This window comes from Polyodon spathula, chromosome 20 (genome assembly GCF_017654505.1).
Source record: "Polyodon spathula isolate WHYD16114869_AA chromosome 20, ASM1765450v1, whole genome shotgun sequence".
Lineage (NCBI taxonomy): Eukaryota > Metazoa > Chordata > Actinopteri > Acipenseriformes > Polyodontidae > Polyodon > Polyodon spathula.
The window spans coordinates 29,757,501-29,780,932 of NC_054553.1; the positions used below are offsets into that span (position 1 = coordinate 29,757,501).

A 23,432-nucleotide genomic window follows, 5' to 3' on the forward strand; every position below is an offset into this window, starting at 1 on the left:
CTGCACAAGAGACAAGCGAGGGGCTGAGCCTCGACAGCACGGAGAGAGAGAAGCAGCTGAAAGGCTGGGAGTGGAGGTACCGGCTCTACAAGAGGATGAAGACAGGCTTCGAACACGCCAGTGAGTTCAGGGGAGAAGGCAGGGGGAGGTGCAGGAGTTCACCCCTTATACATGAGAAACTGAGAGGTGGTTCAGATCGTTTCTTCTTAAAATGCATGTGAGAGCACTGCAAGTATCACACAGAGGAAGCTGATCATTTGGATGATCCAGCCTGTCAGTACATTTTAAACCCTGTTTTGTGCACCTTGTTACAAGAATAAGAAAGTGTCGGGTTTGGGGGGGGGGGCTAATTCATATGAATTTCAATAGGATTGCATAGGCTTGACATCAGAATAATGAAAGTTTTGTTGTTGATTTATAATGATTTTTCTATCCCTGAAGATAGCAAATGTACCCTGAAGGTAGCAAATGTATAATGATTTCAAGGGGAGCACCACAGGATTAGCAGCTAATGTATTGGAATTCATAGGGATTTGCAACTGTTATTTTAAAGGTTGCCCGTTCCAGGGACTGTAGATAGAACAAACACTTACTTTAATTTTCTACCTACTGTGCCTTCTTAACTTTTAGCCACCAGCTTCAACCCCCAGCAAGTTCATGCAGTCCCTCTTCATGCTGACATATACATGTAGGAACCTAACATTCTTATTGCCATCAGGATATTGATCTGCTTTTCATTTTGACATGCAAGAGAAATCCCATTCTCACAGAATGGTGTGCATCGCTGTGCTTGGGTTCCCCTTGCTCTGGAAGATTTAGACATGAAGTCAGTGTCTAGAACCAGGATGAAAGCAGCACTGCATATGTGGGGGGTACTCTGCACATCTGAAGCTACAGTTATACTGTTTAATCTAACAGTATGCAAGTAAATATCAAAGAACGCAACATGTTAGCCTAAAGCAAGATTTGTAGAAAAACAACCTTTTATAAGGGTCTCATATTTGTATTGCTGCAGCTAAATACAATACAGAACAGACCTTGCCTTCCCTTCATTAACTCCACATGCTTGCCGATTCATCTGCCCTGCCCTTCGTTCTGCATTGGAAAGGGGTCACGGTGTTTGCTGCATGTTGGGTTTAGAAACTTTTTTTTTTTTCACTGACCTCCTGGTGTTGTCTTTCGTCCCAGGAGCCCCCGAGACGCCGTCCAGCGTCCGTCTCAGTGTAACGAGCAGCACATCCCTCACTGTCACCTTCCAGGAGCCCCTCAGCGTCAACTCAGCTGTCGTCACCAGATACAGAGGTACTGCAGCTTTTCCAGGGCCTCTGCTTCAACCAGAGCTGTTTATTCACACATGTCTTCAAGTCAAGCATCACGTAACCGGTGTCCTTCAAAATAAAGGGCTAGATTCTCAAAGCTCTTTACTCCAAATCGCCATTAGCATATTTTTTTTCAGAAATGAGACACACTGATTAAAGATACCAAGCCAGAAATTAGCAACTCAGACATTAAATGCTGGATCTTGTGAGCCGTTTTAAGTTGTTGTTGTTTTTGTTTTTGTTTTGTAATTTTTTTTTTCCCTTACATGCTGTCTACTTCAATCTTAGTTGTTGGGATGTATATGTTTAAATCTATACTGCAATGACTTAATACTCTTTTAGAAGCATCCAGAACACAAACTGTAGTCTAAATGTCTGGACAAGGTGTCTGTCTCAGTCTCTGCTGGACTCTCTGCATAAAGATGTTAATAGAAATGTCAATGAAAGCTGTTGTTTATACATTTCAGTTAAACTTGGCATGTCAGTTTTTAGAATGAAACTGCAAAGAAACTCTGGATGTGATTTAAAAAAATAACATGCAGAAAATCACAAAAACCTGGAAGCTGCAGTTTATTTAAAAGTCAACTGCTGTTTTGTACCCTTTCATTTCATATTGTAGTCCTTCTCATTGGGGTTGTATATTGTAGTCCTTCTCATTGGGGCTCTATATTGTAGTCCTTCTCATTGGGGCTCTATATTGTAGTTCTTCTCATTGGGTTGTATATTGTAGTCCTTCTCATTGGGGTTGTATATTGTAGTCCTTCTCATTGGGGCTCTATATTGTAGTCCTTCTCATTGGGGCTCTATATTGTAGTTCTTCTCATTGGGTTGTATATTGTAGTCCTTCTCATTGGGGTTGTATATTGTAGTCCTTCTCACTGGGGCTCTATATTGTAGTCCTTCTCATTGGGGCTCTATATTGTAGTTCTTCTCATTGGGTTGTATATTGTAGTCCTTCTCATTGGGGTTGTATATTGTAGTCCTTTTCATTGGGGTTGTATATTGTAGTCCTTCTCATTGGGGTTGTATATTGTAGTCCTTCTCATTGGGGCTCTATATTGTAGTCCTTCTCATTGGGGCTCTATATTGTAGTCCTTCTCATTGGGGCTCTATATTGTAGTTCTTCTCATTGGGTTGTATATTGTAGTCCTTCTCATTGGGTTGTATATTGTAGTCCATCTCATTGGGGCTCTATATTGTAGTTCTTCTCATTGGGTTGTATATTGTAGTCCTTCTCATTGGGGTTGTATATTGTAGTCCTTCTCATTGGGGTTGTATATTGTAGTCCTTCTCATTGGGGTTGTTAGGAGTGGCTACACACCCTGTTATGAAAAAACATCTGCACATGTAGTTTATATCAAAGTAAAACCAACTGCCACAAAATAAAGAATGCTAAACCCTTTACAGAACGTTAACATATTGTATATCCTCTTAAAGGATCATTGATCAGTGTATGGTGCATTGGTGGCAACCTTCAGCTTAATCTTGTTGGTTTTCTTGACTCTGGTTTTACCTAATGATCCTGAAGCTTGTATCATAAAGACATAGAGAACTATATATATAATGGTTTGTAAAAACCCCATCCAGAGCAATTAAAATGCATTTATTGTAGAGCTTTCTGCGAATGACAGGTTTTGCTGCAATTTAGTTGTCTGGACTCTTGTCCTCCTTTCATGGGTTATTGTTAGTATTTCTTTTGGACAGATACGCTTCGCTAATAGAGCTGTTTTGTGACTGTTTCAGCCCAGTGCTTTCCATAGTTACTGAACAGAAACAAAACATTTCCTAGGTACAAGTTTGGTGCGTTTCAGAGCAGTTCAGTCCCTTTATTAATAAATAATCGACATATTCAAGGAAATAACTTTGAACTGAATTACTCCACTGAAAACACTCTTTAACCCCACTGCTGTTTACCAGTAGTTAAACGGAACACAAACGTGTTTAAAACAAGTACCCCATAATATTAACGTTATCATGAAGTTTCCCCAAAATATTGATATTTTTAGCTTGGGTTCCCCCAAAAAAATGAAACGTCCATGAAATACCACCGTGTTTCGCTACAGTCTCATATAATGGTAATTCTCAGAGGCCATAAACCTACCCCCTACCCCCTACCTCCAGAGGCTTGGAAGAGGAAGACACCGTCCTGTCATTCTCCATGCATTCTGTGTTCAAGCTAATCCCAGTACAGCAGGCTAAAATATACACCATTCACACACGCTGCTGTTTGCTTTTCCTCATTCCTTCCAGTCTCTGATTCAACTGATCCTCGTTCCGTACCACAAAGCTGCTGCTTTTTTATTATTATTATTATTATACAGAGAGTGAAATTTCGCAGTTGAAATTGGCCGCTTGCTGTCTAACTAAAGGACTAGAAGCAAACAATCCACTTTAGCATCAATTGATGTTGAGAAAGGAAAAAACTAAACGTGTTTTCTTGTTATCACCCAGCATGTTTTAACAGCGAATGATGAAGCCTCATTTACTGCTGCAGCTCTTTTAAGCCTCTGACAATCATTTTGATGCCCACATGCAGTTACGTTTTCTGCACGCTAATTTCACCGCAATTGTTTCCTGAATCATGCAGCACCATTAAAATGTGTTTTTGTACATGTATCTGTTTTTCTCTCTCCTCTCTCTCGTTTGTGATTACAAGAACATCACTCATTTATATTTTTCTAGGCATCACCTGCTGTGATTTTATGATGATCCTTGCAGAAGTAAATCCAATAGCTTGTTGTAGCTGCTTCCCTGAATGAAACCTTTGGGAAATAATAAAAAAAAGACAATACCAGCAGCACAAAAACAAAAAAGAAACAGCTAAATATGTTGGCGCTATCATTTTTTTTTTCTCCTGTTGGTAGCTTATTGAAGTGTCTGCACATATTCTTGTTTCGATCCTTTTTCCCCTGTTTCTGTATGCTAGGAAAATCGGTGCTGTAGAATTTGTAAGCAGTACAGCTAACAGCTAATCAGTGAGAGCAGTTTAATTAGCAATGGGTCCTTAAAGCAAACCAATACTGACTTAAGTACATCCATGGGGATTTGTGACTCCTTCAAAAATCAAGAATACATCCCCCTCAAATGCAGCTATTGGCAATTGAAACCCAAAGAAATCCAGTGTTACATTTTAGCCGTAATGGGGAAACACAGCGTCACAAGAGGATAGTGCCCCTAGGCCAGTGGAACAGGAGGGCACATTATCCGCTGTGTAAAACAATGAGCTTTTAACTCATCTCACTGACAGGGGTCAGAATCCCCAAAGGTAATGCATCCCAAAACACTGCCGGCACAAAGTGGTCTGACATGCACCCCACTTCTTTATTGGAGTAGCTGGGGGTGGGGCGAGGGGTCAAAACCTGTTTCTAAATGAAATGCCAGGATATCAGAAATCCTGCCAGTGCTTTGATAGTAATCATTTAGTAATTTCTACAGGGCAGCTTCATAACCTAATTCCTAACGAATTTACAGAAATCAAATCACTTTTACGGTTTCCCGTTTTATATGTAAGCATGCATTCATCATGAGCGCGCACTTATGCACTTATGCACTTATTTTTAAGTGTGGCTTGGTTTGTCTTATGAGAGGGATCACTGCAGAATTGAACCATGAGGAGGTTAATGCATTCCATACGGGATGCCAGCTTAATTAGCCAGACTCCTCCTCACGCAGTCTGCCGCTGTTGTGTACACTGTAGGCATGTTAGTGTCTCGAAAATGGTTTCATTTGATATTCACAAAACTCTGCAAGCCTGTTGCTGGCTAATAACATTCCAGAGCAGTTTCAAAAGTAGCAAACTGTACTGTTGTACAAAACAGGTCTCTAAAAACACATGAATGGTCCTTAAATGACCTGCGAGTTAAATAGCGCTTTCCAACCGCCTTTAAAACATGTTGAAAAAGCAGATCTTGTCCTCAGCAAGCTTCCTTTACAATTCCTGAACTGTAAGGAGTTCAGGTTCGTAATTGTAGAGCCCCAACCACTGCAACTGACACAGAAAGGGTTGAAAAAAAAAACTACCATGACAACCTTTTGTAGTTCATTTACATATAAAAGCCCGGAAGGTCTCCATTCTGATTTTCAAAAGCAGCGGTAAAAGGATTCTCGACTGATTGGGGGGGGGGGGGGGGGTCCAAGAGTGGCTGTATCCTTACATGTGCAGCCTTCCAGTTACAATATGTGAATGGGGTTTGTATTTGTGAGGGGTTCCAGTTGCCATGGTCCCCAAACGGAATGTTGCTAGAAGCAGTGGGTAGAATCTGGGACTTGAAGCAAAGAGCATTGCAATCAATCTCATGCCGCCATGCAGATTCAGACAGATTCAATCAAAAAATACATGGTCTTTATAGCCCTAGATTATGATGCTATTCAGACAAATTCCCAGTGATAATAGGACCCCCACCCACCCCCTCCCCCCAGAAATGTGTTTTAAATAATGTGGGTACTGTACTTTTTAATTGAATCTACCTCCTCAGATAGTCTGTTTCTATATCAAATATATATTTTTTGCATTATTAAAAAATGTTCCCATGCCTTGCATACCTCTTCTTGGTTTCTTGCTTGTTTTTTTGACTTTGACAGAAAAGCTTTGATGTACAAGCAGCCAAACTGATTAATACGGTACAGTTTGCCAATAGCCCATATTTTAACTAAACTGCTATGTTAAATGTTTACGGAAGGTCTAGGGTCAAGCTCTTCACATTCGTGCACGACACTTATTTGTATTGCAGTGTAGTCTTGTGTGGTTAGCCATGTCAGAAGCAATTAGAGTCACAGTGCTTGGAGAAAAAAAAAATCCTCGACATGTTGTATTCAAAAAACATGTCTAGTAAAACCTTGCTGTACTGTCCGCAGCCAAGTCAGCAGCAGCTTCCAAATGCACAGTGACATCAAGCTGGATCTGAACAAGCGCAGGCTGCTGCCTGTATACTGATCTGACTGGCCCAATAACTGCCTACAATAAAGTGTGCATTCGCTTTGACCTGTAGAATATATATACGCTAACACACAAGAAGGAGAGGGCTGTGCTGACACCCCCACCTGAGCAGGGAGTTGTATCTGTTCATTACTGTTCTTACGAAATGGCTTGTTATTATTTTGATTGGAGAGAAATGAGATCCAAACCACTGGTATGTCAGCAGTCAAGATAACAAAATGAAATAATAATTAAAAAAAACAATAAATAAGATTACATTTTGTATGAGTCACGTTAAAGTACTGTCCCTGTGACCTCAGCTTACTCAGAGCGCGGAAAAGGGATCTGAGATGCTGCTCTCTCGTGTTTTGTTCTTCTTGTAGTCAGATTCTGATTTTCTTTCTCTATTTTCCAGTCGAGTGGAGCTGCTCGAAGGACTTTTCCACATTGGCTGGACAAATAATCATGGATAATCTTCAGTCTTTGAGGTGCACTATCGCAGGTCTCACAACGGTAAATGCCAGCTCATTCGATTAGATCTTAACTTCTCCCAGATCATTCGGGGAGCGCTCTAACATTTGCATGCAGCACTCTTGGCAATAACAGCAAAGCACCATTCCTCTGGCAGCCACTGCCAGTCATTAAGCATCATTTGTCTGGTATCCATGAGCTACCAATGCACAAAGGAATAAGTAGAATAGGTTGTCCTGTGGAGAGATCGGAATAGATTGGGCTCACGCAGGGATTGGGAAGTACAGAGCAGGGGCTCGCATTGTAATCTCCTGCAGGATCACAGGGGTCAGCCTCTTGATAGATTCTGACTTCCGGATGGTCTGATTGTTAAAATAACAAGACTTCCCCCTCGACTCATTTGCCACTTAATTGTATTCAGGTATTTATTTATTTTCTTTTTTTTATTAAATTTTTTTTTTGTTTTCAAATTTAGTAGTTGGCAATTGATTGTCCTTCGAAGCGTGTGTCGTTTTTTTTCACTCTGCAGGCCAGCCATGCAGCCAACCCAGAGCTACAGCGTCGGAGGACAACGCAGCTCTGGGCAGCTTACAGGCACCTGGCCAGTCTACAGGGGTCGCTGGTGCGCGGTGAGCCGTGGACACCCTGGCCAACCTAAGCCCCCCCCACCACCACCACCACCACCACCACTGCCACATGGTTATTAACAGTTAACAGGAATGATCAGTGGATCTTTTAAAGTATGTGTTTTATTCAATCCTTCTACATTTCCACTCTGCAGGGTCAGGCCTACTTTGTTCAAGTTTCAGCCTACAATATGAAGGGGTGGGGGTCGGCACAGGCATCCACTCCTGATGTCGCTGTCCCATCAAGTAAGTTCATGCTTTTGCTATTAGCATAGATAAACATTTTAACAGGATTGCAATAGATTCAGGCTTAGGCTTGAATTAAATCAAAGTTATAACACAGGTATTGCTGTACAGCTTCCCTTTAGACAAATTAAATCATAACCTGTATCTGTGGGGTCATATGGAAACATGGTGCTGAATAATGTACCAACGCTGATATATTATTTTAATAATTATGTTAATGATATATATAAAATTTACATTGTGACTTGACTTTTAAACAAATGGGAGAGAAAGAACAATATTAAAGAAATGAGCAGAAAAAAGTAATTAAAAAAAGAGGAACTGTAACTAACCCATTCATGAAGACGTGCACAGCATATGTTTAACTTCGCAAATCTTTTAAACTGTGTTAAAAAAAAAAAAAAAAAAAAGATTTCTCTTAATAGTTCTAAAAAGAAATGGATAAAAAAAAAAATGTTGTTGTCTTGTTTGGACTGATGCCGTTTTTTTCTGTCGCTCACCAGACTGGAAGGAGTATGGTGGCAGGGAGCCACGCCGCCACTCGGGGCAGATTGAAGCCATGGAAAGACTCCTGCAGCAGGTTCAAAGCGCACATCAACGTTACAGCTGTCGAGGTGAGGAGGAAAGTGCTGGGCGGTAGGGCCCCAGCCAGGGTCTCGGTGGCGTCTGGAATTTCAGCTGCTTTCTAACTGGGTCATACCTTCCCATTCATCAGGAAAAGAGAGATTAGTAATATCGGCACATCTGGAATCACTTTGCTGTTATGCTTTAACACTTAAAAGGATTCTGGAGCATTTTATTCAGTCCTTCTCGTCTGTCTTGGTTTATATACTGTACATGAGTAAATCTAAAATTATCTGCGCGGAATTTCAGCGTGTTTCCTACAGGCACCTTTGTTCCACCTGACAAGAAGTCGTTAATTTAATGGGCCTTGCAAGAGAGGAAAATAAACTGTTAGCTTTCCCAGGTTTTATGTCTGCCTTTTTTGGGGGGGTGGATTTGGAAAGCACTGAGAATTGTAAAAGATGCCTTTGGAAGAAGGCACGCAAGTGAGGCAGTATAATATCAATTGCATTTACAGTAATTGGCAATCCTGTCCATGTTTGTGTCATTGTAATCACATGTCATCTGAGTTATCAATGTCTTAAAAAGCAGTAGACATGGAAGTGAGGTTTAGTGTTTCAGTGCACCCCTCAGAGCTGTGTTCATCGGAACCAGAGCCAGAACCACAACTCTATTACGATCACAGAAACTTCAAGTGGTATTTTTCTTGGTTGAATACAGAGCCGGCCTGATTTGAAATGGATCGGAATGGTTTGGGCGTGTCTAGAGATGTAACCCGCGTGGTGTGGTTTGATGGGCATTCTGAAGCGCTGGCTGGGTTAATTCAGTTTCCAGTGTCTCTTGTGAGCGGACGCTGTCACACTGGTAATTGTGAGTGGGGTATCCCCCAGGGAAAGGCTTGTGTTCCAAGCAGGGCCTCTCTGTCTTGAGCATCCCCAGCAATGCACAGCTTTCATTGAAGCCTCCGTTTTAATTCAGGTTTGTTAGCGAGCAGAATGGATGAAGTGGTCCCTGGTGAACTGAATGAAGACACTTGACATCGTTATGTGTATTACAAACACAAAATAAAGTAGCTTTCTGTGTTCAAACTAGAACTCCAGTTGCACTGCAAGTGAGACGATGTATGTATTCACTAGTGTGTTTGTTAACCAGGGGGATATAGCACATCTGCATCAACACTTCCATCTAGGAGAGTGCGTGTCCCATTGTGATGTAACATTCTTCAACATAAGTTACTGAGAGTATCGGAAGAAGGAGTCTGTCTTTCTGCCCATCTGTCTGCAGGCCACACTTCCTACATGCATTTAAACAACCACTTATCCAGTTTTAATGAAACCAGCTTAACCCGGGATACAGCATAGATTCATCCCTGTAGCACGCTTTTAAAATTAATAAGAATGTGTGCTAGATGACACTCTTAGTGACATGTAGGTGACTTCTAATATGACTGGAGCAGCGTGCCAGTCCTGTCCTGGATGGACTTCAGAGGACTTGTACTGCTTTGTGAGGAACGCTGGCCCCAAGCCCACTTCTACTATACTTGGCCAGTGCAGAGATAGAGGGGCTGCTGTTTCCAGCACTGGCAGTTTCGCAGCCCTCATGCTCACCAAGTTTATTACCAGACGATATGTTTTTTTGTTTAGGAGGGGGTGTTCATCACTCATCTATTTGTGAGTCAACATTAATGATGTCACAGAGTAAGGCTGCCAGTCTCATTGCCTGTATATAATTGATGTTGTATAAGTGTTCTTATTTGTTTGGAAAAGTATGTGTGCAGGAGCTTAAATTGCACTTAAACTGCTTGATACAAAATGTACCAATGTGTAGACTGGCATGTCTTAAAGGAGTTCTGACCAAAGTTTTAACACCCTCCTGTTTATTCTTGCATTGAAAACAGGGGCTATCAATTCTAAAGATGGGGCTAATTTGGTTTTTAGTGCATGTATTTTGTTTTTTAATTCAGGGTGTGCAGATACTTTAAATGCTGCAGATAGATATGCTGCTTCCTGGTATATAATCACTTCTTCAAACTCATTGCAGTGGGTTGACCTACAGCACAGGAAGAAGGATGCAGCAGTTTATCTAACGTGTTGTTTTATGAAGCTTTTAAACAACAAGAAGCAAATGCATTAAAAAAGAGAGGGAACCCGTGATAATGTAAATAAAGTTACGAGGAAGGTAGGAATATGGATTTCAATAAGCACAGTCTGGAGCTCCTGTAAGAAGGGTCTCATTCTTTATTACAGGGAGGGTCTCCGTGCTTCTCTGGTGCCTGTGGTTTACACTGCCCTCTTCTCTACAAGGGTGCTTACAGGTGTCTGGCCTAACCACACCAAACACGTTTCTTCCAAAAATAAACAAGTGATTTAATACTACTTAAAGCAATAGAAGCACTTAAGTCGTTTGCAAACCAAAAGTTAAAAAACAAACAAACAGCACCAAGCTTGCCATTAGGCACTCACAGGTGACACAATAAACAGAACTAAAAAAAAAAAAAAAATATCGAAATCCTATAACACTTTAATGTAAAATATACAGTTCATGTAAAATATTTTATAACTTACTATAGCTATAAATATATGTATATTTTTTATACTTTTTATGTACTCAGAATAAGGATCAAATCTTAACTGTTTCAATGAAGAAGCCTAGTTTTAACTGAATGATTTCAGTATAAATCTTAAATATGATGCCCTGGGTGCCCTGCAGTTTACTTTTGTAGAGGCAACATTAAAATAAATAAATTCAATAAATAATTTATATAAATAAAATAAAAAAGAATCTGTACAGTTACAAAGCCGCCACTATAAAGTCATGCGAAAAGGGGAGCTGATCTTAATTTATGATGTGTATGCGCAGAGCTGAGTGTGTACATTCTTAGGGGTGGGTACTGCACACAGCACCTTGTGTTCCTGCTCCAGACACCCCCCCCCCCCTGACGCACCCAGGGATTACCCAGCTGTATAACCGCCTTCTGTCAGGGAAGGTGGAAAGTGTTGCCCCCGTAATAAAATGATCTTTACAGACAAGTCCTCTGCCTCTGCCTCTTAAGTGTTGAAAGGGACAAGTGTGACCTGTACAGAAATACCCACAAATTACAAACTCATTTATTAGGCTTGACAGTGATTTTTGTTTGTGTGCACCCCTGTGTGTGTGGCAGACAGCTTGACTGGCGCCCCATTACTCAAAAGTAATCCCTATTTAAAATAAAAGAATGTATTTGTGTGTGCGAGTTTGTGTGTGTGTGTGTGTATATATATATATGATGTCAGATCAGCCTGTCAGAAACATTTAGCGTGCATCTACTAACAAAAACAAATGCAGCGTAGGGTTGTGTTCTAATTCATTTTACAGTCCTTCATTTTCTAAATTGTCATTTCAATACCCACTTTGCAGTAACATGTATTTAAAAAAATAAAAAAATAAAAAATGATCAAAAAAGAAAGTCATGAAAGAAACAGCACCTAAGCATGTTCGTTCTCCTAGGTAAGTCCTGTTGACAAGCCGCTCGTTTGTTTTAGTTCTCTCTCCAGATAAAGATCAAGGCACACGCTTGGCTCGGAGACGACCTGCTTGCTGACGCAATTTAACCGTGTGTTGGATCCTGTTACATCTGCAAACTATTTAAGCAGTCCTTGGACAGGAGGATAGGAGCAGCAGCATGACTTTTGTTTTCTCTCTCTTTTCTAAAATGAATGCAGACAAATTGTTTTGTGATATTAAAAAAATCTGTAAATGCCAGTTATTCAAGATTAATCTTGCATCACTGAGACCGATAGCTGCAGGGGGGGGGGGGGGGGGGGGGGCTGTGTGTAGTATTAATAACAGTGGCCATCTTGTTTGATGACATGAAATTATCCAGGGATTTGTTAAAATAACTTTTTTTTATCGTTCTGGAAAGTAAACTCAAAACTATTCTGCACAACAAAGCCATTCACTCATCTGTGCAGTGCCTGGCTACTGTAGCGTGACTAAATTACAGTGATTACATTTTTCTGACAACCACTCTAATCATATAAACACATTTTTCCAGAGGAATGAATCATTCTGTCTGCCTGTTGTTTACATGAGAGTAATTACGTGATGCTTAATTTCAAGAAAAGAACGTCGAAAGATTGGCATCGCTGAACTTTCTGTGGTGGGGACATATGCGCTTGAAAGCTAAGAGATAACTGATAGGTTGTGACTGCTCTGCTGCAGTGAACCCAATCATAACAATTGACCTTTTTATCTGTGGAGTTGGTGTTGTTTTTAATGCTCGCTGTCTTCTTTTAATATTTGGCACGGTCGATGATCAGGTCTTTCTGAGGCTGACTTCTAGAGCTGTGGGTATCAGCATTGCCTCTCCAGAAGTGCTCTCAGTAATCCAAGTTTCTTTTTTTAACCTTTTCTTTCTTTCTTAATTTGTACTGCATTTAAAATCGCGATGGCTGCAGATCTTGTTTGTTAGCACACTGGACACGAATGCAGGATACTTGGTCCACTGGTCTGCAGCATTGATGTAGCATGGGCTGGTTCAGTGGCCCTGCCGGTGTGCCATAATCCCCTCCTGACAAAAAAAAAAGAGCAACCTGCCTTAACCCAACCCTGGAGCGGGTCATCTTCAATTAGCCTTTAAAGAGAAAGCAACCAGCCCTGCTACCGGAACACTGAAAGGCACAGATACACAACAGATATAATGACGAGTATACCAGCTTGTTCTAGTTTGGACACTCGTTCATGAGCTACTGCAGGACAGGAGCAGGGCTTTGACAAGAGCAGACTTTTTCAAAGAAGACACAAGACTGCAGCTGAGCTTAAAGTCACCCTCCCGTGCTAATGATATTTTCTCGCATTGTCTGTTTCTTTCAGAGTCATCCAAATCGCAGAATCCGAGTCGCAAGCAGTCTGTCTCCAGAAGCCTGAAGCACCTCTTTCATTCTTCAAACAAGTTTGTGAAAACTTTAAAAAGGTACGAACGGATTCATTAATATAGCCGTAATCTTGCTTGAAGAGGTTAGTCCACAGTGACCATGTCTCCTTGCTGTGCTAGGTTGGCTGGTAACTGGTCATGGCATTGTGGAGATCCAGCAATGGCCCGCACTGGTTTGAGCTGGATGTGTGGGGTCCTGTTTGTTAAAGAGAGTCTAAAGACATCTCCGTTCACTTGTTTACAGAAATCCCACACCCAATTAGACAACTGCCCTCTTCACCAGCGCAGAATCCAGGGACAGGAAACCCAATCAAGCCCTATTACCATTTCCTTTCTAGGAAGCCTTTCTGTCATTGCTGACCCTGATGTGAAGAGCAGGTCAGATAAATTTACTGGCCTGGGTAGTGAACAGTGATTGGTTACTGTGGCCAGTCATCAGGACAGCACACAAGCACCATGTTCTTGACTGACTGTGGGGACTATGTAGGTTGTTTTTATTTTTTGGCAGGAATCTGACGGAAAAAAAAATCTGAAAGTAACTGTAAATGTTATCCAAGTGATATGAAGCACAATAACAAGCTTCAAGCCCTCTTTAGAGTAACGCTTTCCAGGATACCAAACCTAATTCATTTATCAAATTAGGGTTAATGCTAACAGGCCTGAAAAAAAACACTTTCATGACTAGAACCTGCTTTTTTTATTTACAGGCACATTTTGCAACTCCAGTTAACTGTGCCTATAGCAATGCTGGAACTGCAGTTATGTATTTCGTGCATGCCTCTCAGTACTCTGTGTCCTCGCTCTTACAGGGGGCTCTATGTGGCAACAGTATTCTATCACAAGGACAACATTCTGGTGACCAATGAGGATCAGATCCCCATTGTTGAAATAGACGATTCCTTCACCAGCTCCATCATGCAGGACTTTCTCTGGTTCACAAAGGTATTGCATGACATGAAGATTATCTTTTTCCAGCAAATACTGGAACTGTATTGTTGTATAGAGGTTGCTGTTGCAATTGAGTTTGGCTGCATGTGGATATCATGAGATAGCAGGTACATCATCCTAGGATTTACCAAGCTCTTAATAACACAAAGTTATTAAGAGCTTGGTAAAACTGAAGTTAACGAGACAGCTCCTGAAGACCAGAGGCCCAGGTGTGGCTAGTTAGGCTCAAAGTAAAGCCTGTGGCTCACACTGAAATTCAACAGGAGTCTTTACCCTGCATAGACTTTGCTGTTGAGAAGCATCTCTTTCCAAAGCAGATCACGCCTTTCTGAAGGACGTTCTTGCTTTTCAGATTTGGTATCAACCCTGTTTGTGTCCCAGGGCAGTAACGGAAGGCTTGTCTTTTCAGCTGTCGTACATGTGGGAGGATGTCCGCTGGCTGCGGCAGAGCATGTCTGTCTCCATGTCCTCCTCGTCTGCGCTCCAAGCCCTGCAGAAGATGCTGGCAGCAGCCGGGCAGTTGCAGGTCAGTCACAGTGACACAAACAATCCTCTCTCCTTCAGTAGCTCCTTTCCACTCAAAGCTGCAGAGTTTACGCTAGAACTGAACTCAATTGGTTTATTGCATTCTTCCAAAGTTCACCTTTTGTTTTTTTGAGAATCAGCACAATGTAATCATTCCCATCAGCCTCACAGTTTGCTAGTTTGCATGACGCCATCAGTTGTCAGTGTGGTATGAGGTCATCTGTTTAGGCAATATTACTAGTCAGTGGTTTACATTACTGCATTTTCCTTTATTTAAAATCTACTCAGGCAACTGTATTCCCGTGGTGATTTATAGCTTTCAACCTGTCCGAGTGCATTCCCTGCTGTGAGAGCTCTTCCTGTGTGATAGCGCTGCTGAGATTCTCTCTTCCCACCTCAAAGAGCAGCGAGAGAGCCTCGTGGGCGAGGGGAGTCTGTTTACAGGCAATTTAAGAAAGGGAAATGAAACGATTAGGAAATGTGGAGAGAGGAGGCTGCAAATGGGCTTTGTCTCCAGTGTATTTAGTCGTCAGGGCCAGCAGAGAAAGAGTTGCCACTGAAGGGAAGGGCAGGCACTTAGTGGCTGCTTTCATCGACCTATAACCCTTGTAATGCCTTTTTAGGTTTTCTGCATTCAAACTTTTTGAGCTTTTAGGGTTGTCCACTAAAGATAATTCTGAACCTTAACCAGCGTTCGCTTTTAAGAAGCGCAATTGCAGCACGATATAAAAAAATGTGAATGAAATAGCGTTCTGGTACTATAAGTGGGCGGAGCTACTCCATTAACCTTACCTGTCCTGTGTTTGAAAGAAACACCTGCTGTAGCTGACGCTCTATTTCATATTGAAACACTAATCTGTTGTATCATTAACTTAAGGAAAGTTCTCAGCTTCCATGGCTTGCAAAACAGATTTCTTAAACCTACTGTAGTACCAGATGCAACTGTACATATTGAGACCTTTACCAATGGAAGTCTTAGAAACAGCCACATAGACTGGCTGCAGCCAACACAGAGCCTAATGAGCACACTGCCTTCTGTGTATAATAAAAAAAAAAAAGAAACTGCACAGTCGAGCCTCACAGTGCAGCACACAGGGCAGCGCTTGTGTGACAGCACCGTTGGTAAGCTAGCTGAGCTCCAGCAACCACACCATAAACTACATGAGATTGTCCAAGCTCACGGCGTGTGCTGCAGCTTGATTGTTTGTGACCAAGCGCCGAGCCAGCGAGACAGTCCGCCAGCTCACAGGGAGTGAAATGTGAAGTAATAAACCAGGAGATCCCAATCAGCAGGAGTCCAGGAATCTCGTCAGACCCATGAGTGTGGCCTCGCTGGAATTCAATTAGCTGTGAAAGGACAGGATTATTTACTGGTACGCGAGTTCAGTCTAAAATAGCCCTGTCCTGTGGGAGAGTGCTCCCCCTGGACAGGACTGCACACTGGTTTCAACAGGAATGTAATCTGCAATACGAATCTGTGCGGGAGTGGGACCTTGCAGTGCGCCCGGGGTGTAATTTGTTCTCTGTTTAAATAACAAGATGGATTTTTCATAGTTTTCATGAAGGGATTTGAATGTTTCACTGTAATGATGTTTCTATTTCATTCTAATTTCAGGGGACGTCAGGTTAGGGTTAGGTTCCTATGTATGAAGCCAGGCAATTATTTGATTCATTTCTATCATAAGTGAAAATGATACCGTATACAGCACTAAAAATAAATGTACCTGAGTTCATTTGTTATCGGGGTACAATATAAAATGTGTAAAACACTTTGTAAGATGTGTAGAAATAGTTAAGATGTTTGTCGAAGACAAGTGCTCGTTTCTTTTGTCACACAGGGGATATAACATTTTTCAAGAGTGCATATGCAACTTAAAAACACAGTACCGGCAAATTTTTCATCAGCAGTTTAATTGCATTCTATTTTTTTCGTGCATCATCATTTATTTTTTCTTGTCTTCCATAGAATCTGCTTGGCACGCATAACTTGGGACGTGTTTATTACGAGCCCATTAAAGACAGACATGGCAATGTGCTCCTAGTTACTATAAGAGAGGTGGAGAGCCTCTACTCCTTCTTCAATGGCAAGTGGATGCAGATATCCAAGCTGCAGAGCCAGAGGAAATCCCTCTCTACCCCGGACGAGCCGACGGCTCTTGACGTGCTGCTGATCACAATCCAGGTATTGTTTTATAACTGCGTCCTGCTTACTCAGAGCGGGAGGGCTACCTTAGCATCTGAGTCTGGCAAAACTGTCCAGCAGGACTTCTGAAAACAATGACTAAAGAGTTGACAGGTGAGAGAGACCTTCAGAGATGACGGGCCTATTTCCACCTCAGGGATACGATTTGTATTCTGAATTTTTTTTTTTTTTCTGAATCCCCCTCTGATCTCTGAGATGGACTTGCAGTGGTTCATTGTATATTTGAAATGAAGGTTACGAAGGTTCCCAATAACACACCACTGCTCTGATCAAAACTGCTCCAATAGTTAACATATCAAAGGTAGAAAGATGGAGCTGTGCATAGGAATGCTCTAAACCTAGATACATTCACTGGGCTATTCGGGAGCATCAATAGGACATCCTACACTGCTGTTCCTGAAAGAATTACCCCCAGTTCAGGTAGATACTGGAACTGTTTTTAAACTGATGACCATTATATCTCGCCTAGAGGTATAATTGCAATAACTGGGTATTTCTGTATTACTAATAATTGTTGACTGCTAATGCTTGAATAATGTAAGCTTAAAAAATAAATTTGATTGACAAGTATCATTAATAACAAGGATTAATTAAAGTGCATATAATTGTTTCCACATTCATTTATAGTGTTAAGTACTTCCTTATATAATCACTTTGCACCATGCTAATGAGAGGAACATTGCTGGGAGCACAACATAAGGATGCATGTCGGTACATTTTAACAGTGGTGGTATACAACAACACCTAAAAGGGGAACATAGCCTGTAGCCACAATATCATTGCAAGCCTCTGTTTGTGACCTGCAGGATGTCCTGTCCTATCAGCGGAGGTGCCAGCATCGCCTGTCTCCCGGGCTGTACCTGGGCTACCTGAAGCTGTGCAGCTCCGTGGATCAGATTAAAGTCCTTGTCCCTCAGAAGCTGCCCAACGTTCTGTGCCACTCCAAAATCCGAGACAACTGCAACGTGTCCAGGTATCACCGGCTGAAACAAACACTGCAACTAACCTTGGCGTTGACCCGTCTTGAGCACAGTTTGAATTCACACTCTCAAGCTTTATCCTGCTGTAGAAGAAGTGGTCTTGGAAGATAGCTGGAATCTTCTGGAGGTTAAGCAGATGTCACTCTCCACAATGAAAGCCTGCTGTTTTCCTGTAGAGTGTATTGAGCGTGGAGCTGGTCCCCCACTTTGCAAAGTGCTTCATAAGCAGCGCAGCGTAGGTGCATGAATTATTACAGAATGCAGGAGTACCTGTATCTAGTAAGGGTGAACAGGAACACATAGAGTGATCAGTTCAGAGCAGATTTCCCGTTAGTTCAAACGCTCAACACCTGTTCATTTCAGTAATGGAATAACACCTGAATGTCTTCTGCACTTCTTCTGAGTTCTGAAGTTGTTCAATTTGAATTCAGCCCTGTGGATTTAATTACCTGTATTCCTTGCATGTTTCTTTGTAACAAATGATGTTGAGCCCATGTATATAAGTCACACGTTCATGCATGAATTAACACTTCTCTCAGTCCCCTGTTCATGCATGAATGCATGCCTTATACATGTGTTACAATGAAACATGTAATGAACATGGCCATTATTTTAAAGTGTTACCATATTTTTTATATTGGCTGACAACCCTGGAACATTCTGTCTGTAAATTTCAGCGTGTCCTATTGCAAGAATATTGAAGTTCACATTCTAGTCTCACTTGTTTGTTTATTTTAATACAAAGGTCACAGTGGTGACCCCAAAAAGTCTGGACAGGGATCCTATCATTAAATATTTTAGCACCTAGGCCTCTTGTGTTCATCAAAAGTCATTAAATGCAATGTCATGACCAGAGACAGTGCTGCAGTGTGTCAGCATTTATTAAATGCAATGTCACAGCCAGAGAGCAGTGCTGCAGTGTGTCGGCATTTATTTTAAATATGAAACTTGGAGTTGATTGCCGGGATTTCAGCAAAAACAAATAGCTACTGGAGAGAAGGTGTCCTGCAAACCAGCAATTCTTCTGTCAGTAGTTTTACTGTGCATTTCAGCACCCCTCACAGCAGCCCTGTGACAGGGCCTTTTTAAAATTTTTTTTTTCAAGAACAGTAACCTCTTGTGTCGGTCTATGAGTAAAAAAATATATACAAATTAATGCTGGGATGTACATAGGTTTCCCATGTTTGAATAATCTTTCAAAATTGAAACCCATCTTTTGAATACTCTTTAATTCTGAATTAGCTGACAAACAAAAGCATCATTTGTACCATACTGTATTAGAGTAGGTTAACCCTGGTACTTCATCAAATGACCTGCTAATTAAAGGAGAGAAAGGCTCTTCTGTACAGTACAGACTGTGCGTTATTTATTTCAGATGCTGTGATGCATTGACTTTCGATGCAGTCATTTATAAATTGTGGTAAAGGAATCTGACAGCGGTCCCTGTTTCTATATAGATCTATCTGTTGGGATAGTCGAGGTCTGCCCCAGCACTGGAGTAAGTGGAATGTAAAGAAATGCGCTGTGTTTACTCATGCCAAGTATCTCCTTGTGTGCCTAGAGATGAGTGGGAATGGCTCCAGAAGCTGTCTGGCCCTGCTTATGTGGAAAGTGCAGATCAGACGCCTGCCTGGCACACTCAATTGTTCTTCTATGAGCTCCAGATGGCTGTGAAAGCGCTGCTCAAACAAATCAATCTACCTCTGCACCAGGTACCTCTGACAGGCAGAGACACTTTCTTTTCTTGTCTTGTCTTTTTTTACAGTTCTAGACTACATACATACTGTGTGTATATATATATATATATATATATATATATATATATATATATATATATATAATGAATATATATATATATATATCTATGATTTTAAAAAATGAGCTTTTTGGCCAGGCTTGAATATATTTTCAACTATTACAGTTTTGGCTGCAAATGGTGCTGTATTTATGGAAGTAATTTAAGAAAAGCGTACGTCTTACATTGAGGAGACTATTGAAACTCTTTGAAGTACCCTCCGTTTCATAATTTCAATAATGGAGGTATTTAGATCCGCCAGCATTCACATCAGGGGTGGCCAAAGCTTGTCGTCTAAATTGAGTAACTGAACCAATTAACCTCTACCCAGACTCTAGTAGCAGTGCTAATGAACCTCTACCCAGACTCTAGTAGCAGTGCCAATGAACCTCTACCCAGACTCTAGTAGCAGTGCCAATGAACCTCTACCCAGACTCTAGTAGCAGTGCCAATTAACCTCTACCCAGACTCTAGTAGCAGTGCCAATGAACCTCTACCCAGACTCTAGTAGCAGTGCCAATGAACCTCTACCCAGACTCTAGTAGCAGTGCCAATGAACCTCTACCCAGACTCTAGTAGCAGTGCCAATGAACCTCTACCCAGACTCTAGTAGCAGTGCCAATGAACCTCTACCCAGACTCTAGTAGCAGTGCCAATGAACCTCTACCCAGACTCTAGTAGCAGTGCCAATGAACCTCTACCCAGACTCTAGTAGCAGTGCCAATGAACCTCTACCCAGACTCTAGTAGCAGTGCCAATGAACCTCTACCCAGACTCTAGTAGCAGTGCCAATGAACCTCTACCCAGACTCTAGTAGCAGTGCCAATGAACCTCTACCCAGACTCTAGTAGCAGTGCCAATGAACCTCTACCCAGACTCTAGTAGCAGTGCCAATGAACCTCTACCCAGACTCTAGTAGCAGTGCCAATGAACCTCTACCCAGACTCTAGTAGCAGTGCCAATGAACCTCTACCCAGACTCTAGTAGCAGTGCCAATGAACCTCTACCCAGACTCTAGTAGCAGTGCCAATGAACCTCTACCCAGACTCTAGTAGCAGTGCTAATGAACCTCTACCCAGACTCTAGTAGCAGTGCTAATGAACCTCTACCCAGACTCTAGTAGCAGTGCCAATGAACCTCTACCCAGACTCTAGTAGCAGTGCCAATGAACCTCTACCCAGACTCTAGTAGCAGTGCCAATGAACCTCTACCCAGACTCTAGTAGCAGTGCCAATGAACCTCTACCCAGACTCTAGTAGCAGTGCCAATGAACCTCTACCCAGACTCTAGTAGCAGTGCCAATGAACCTCTACCCAGACTCTAGTAGCAGTGCCAATGAACCTCTACCCAGACTCTAGTAGCAGTGCCAATGAACCTCTACCCAGACTCTAGTAGCAGTGCCAATCCTCTACCCAGACTCTAGTAGCAGTGCCAATTAACCTCTACCCAGACTCTAGTAGCAGTGCCTCCTCTACCTAGACTCTAGTAGCAGTGCCAATAACCTCTACCCAGACTCTAGTAGCAGTGCCAATGAACCTCTACCCAGACTCTAGTAGCAGTGCCAATGAACCTCTACCCAGACTCTAGTAGCAGTGCCAATGAACCTCTACCCAGACTCTAGTAGCAGTGCCAATTAACCTCTACCCAGACTCTAGTAGCAGTGCTAATGAACCTCTACCCAGACTCTAGTAGCAGTGCCAATGAACCTCTACCCAGACTCTAGTAGCAGTGCCAATGAACCTCTACCCAGACTCTAGTAGCAGTGCCAATGAACCTCTACCCAGACTCTAGTAGCAGTGCCAATGAACCTCTACCCAGACTCTAGTAGCAGTGCCAATGAACCTCTACCCAGACTCTAGTAGCAGTGCCAATGAACCTCTACCCAGACTCTAGTAGCAGTGCCAATGAACCTCTACCCAGACTCTAGTAGCAGTGCCAATGAACCTCTACCCAGACTCTAGTAGCAGTGCCAATGAACCTCTACCCAGACTCTAGTAGCAGTGCCAATGAACCTCTACCCAGACTCTAGTAGCAGTGCCAATGAACCTCTACCCAGACTCTAGTAGCAGTGCCAATGAACCTCTACCCAGACTCTAGTAGCAGTGCCAATGAACCTCTACCCAGACTCTAGTAGCAGTGCCAATGAACCTCTACCCAGACTCTAGTAGCAGTGCCAATGAACCTCTACCCAGACTCTAGTAGCAGTGCCAATGAACCTCTACCCAGACTCTAGTAGCAGTGCCAATGAACCTCTACCCAGACTCTAGTAGCAGTGCCAATGAACCTCTACCCAGACTCTAGTAGCAGTGCCAATTAACCTCTACCCAGACTCTAGTAGCAGTGCCAATGAACCTCTACCCAGACTCTAGTAGCAGTGCCAATGAACCTCTACCCAGACTCTAGTAGCAGTGCCAATGAACCTCTACCCAGACTCTAGTAGCAGTGCCAATGAACCTCTACCCAGACTCTAGTAGCAGTGCCAATTAACCTCTACCCAGACTCTAGTAGCAGTGCCAATTAACCTCTACCCAGACTCTAGTAGCAGTGCCAATGAACCTCTACCCAGACTCTAGTAGCAGTGCCAATGAACCTCTACCCAGACTCTAGTAGCAGTGCCAATGAACCTCTACCCAGACTCTAGTAGCAGTGCCAATGAACCTCTACCCAGACTCTAGTAGCAGTGCCAATGAACCTCTACCCAGACTCTAGTAGCAGTGCCAATGAACCTCTACCCAGACTCTAGTAGCAGTGCCAATGAACCTCTACCCAGACTCTAGTAGCAGTGCTAATGAACCTCTACCCAGACTCTAGTAGCAGTGCCAATGAACCTCTACCCAGACTCTAGTAGCAGTGCCAATGAACCTCTACCCAGACTCTAGTAGCAGTGCCAATGAACCTCTACCCAGACTCTAGTAGCAGTGCCAATGAACCTCTACCCAGACTCTAGTAGCAGTGCCAATGAACCTCTACCCAGACTCTAGTAGCAGTGCCAATGAACCTCTACCCAGACTCTAGTAGCAGTGCCAATGAACCTCTACCCAGACTCTAGTAGCAGTGCCAATGAACCTCTACCCAGACTCTAGTAGCAGTGCCAATGAACCTCTACCCAGACTCTAGTAGCAGTGCCAATGAACCTCTACCCAGACTCTAGTAGCAGTGCCAATGAACCTCTACCCAGACTCTAGTAGCAGTGCCAATGAACCTCTACCCAGACTCTAGTAGCAGTGCTAATGAACCTCTACCCAGACTCTAGTAGCAGTGCCAATGAACCTCTACCCAGACTCTAGTAGCAGTGCCAATGAACCTCTACCCAGACTCTAGTAGCAGTGCCAATGAACCTCTACCCAGACTCTAGTAGCAGTGCCAATGAACCTCTACCCAGACTCTAGTAGCAGTGCCAATGAACCTCTACCCAGACTCTAGTAGCAGTGCTAATGAACCTCTACCCAGACTCTAGTAGCAGTGCTAATGAACCTCTACCCAGACTCTAGTAGCAGTGCCAATGAACCTCTACCCAGACTCTAGTAGCAGTGCCTATTATTTCATTCTATCATTTTAGGTATTACCTATTAGAGTGGAATGGGTTTCCATATGTATATGTATATGAACACACACACACACACACACACACACACACACACACACACACACACACACACACACACACACAGAGCTGTGCAAAAATCTTAGACATGTTGCATTGTTCTACTCTGATGCATTATGAGGATCAACAATTTACTCAAACCCTACATTAGTGTTTTCTACTATTATAACAACCTTGACTTGTATAAAGGAGGAAAAACATTGAGTGAAATCGCTCGCATCACTCGTTTTTCAAGGTGTGGTGTCCGAAGCATAATCAACAAGTACAGAGAAACATCACCTGTAATTGACAAACCCAGGACCAGTAGACCCACAGAGCTGTCTA

At 42.4% G+C, this 23,432-nt stretch overlaps 1 protein-coding gene across 7 annotated transcripts in view; it reads left to right on the plus strand.

Annotated features, from left to right (window-relative positions):
* ankfn1 (ankyrin repeat and fibronectin type III domain containing 1) overlaps nucleotides 1-23,432 on the plus strand; it is a 110,584-nt gene that overhangs the window by 76,717 nt on the left and 10,435 nt on the right. For all 7 annotated transcript variants that reach the window (XM_041220366.1, XM_041220365.1, XM_041220371.1 and 4 more), the window contains 11 exons: nucleotides 1-120; nucleotides 1,189-1,302; nucleotides 6,650-6,747; nucleotides 7,487-7,577; nucleotides 8,081-8,191; nucleotides 12,993-13,092; nucleotides 13,863-13,995; nucleotides 14,411-14,527; nucleotides 16,493-16,708; nucleotides 17,536-17,702; nucleotides 19,271-19,421. The exon at nucleotides 1-120 is cut by the window's left edge and continues 75 nt beyond it. In XM_041220366.1, the coding sequence (XP_041076300.1) occupies nucleotides 1-120; nucleotides 1,189-1,302; nucleotides 6,650-6,747; nucleotides 7,487-7,577; nucleotides 8,081-8,191; nucleotides 12,993-13,092; nucleotides 13,863-13,995; nucleotides 14,411-14,527; nucleotides 16,493-16,708; nucleotides 17,536-17,702; nucleotides 19,271-19,421 (1,418 nt within the window). The remainder of the gene's footprint in view (nucleotides 121-1,188; nucleotides 1,303-6,649; nucleotides 6,748-7,486; nucleotides 7,578-8,080; nucleotides 8,192-12,992; nucleotides 13,093-13,862; nucleotides 13,996-14,410; nucleotides 14,528-16,492; nucleotides 16,709-17,535; nucleotides 17,703-19,270; nucleotides 19,422-23,432) is intronic.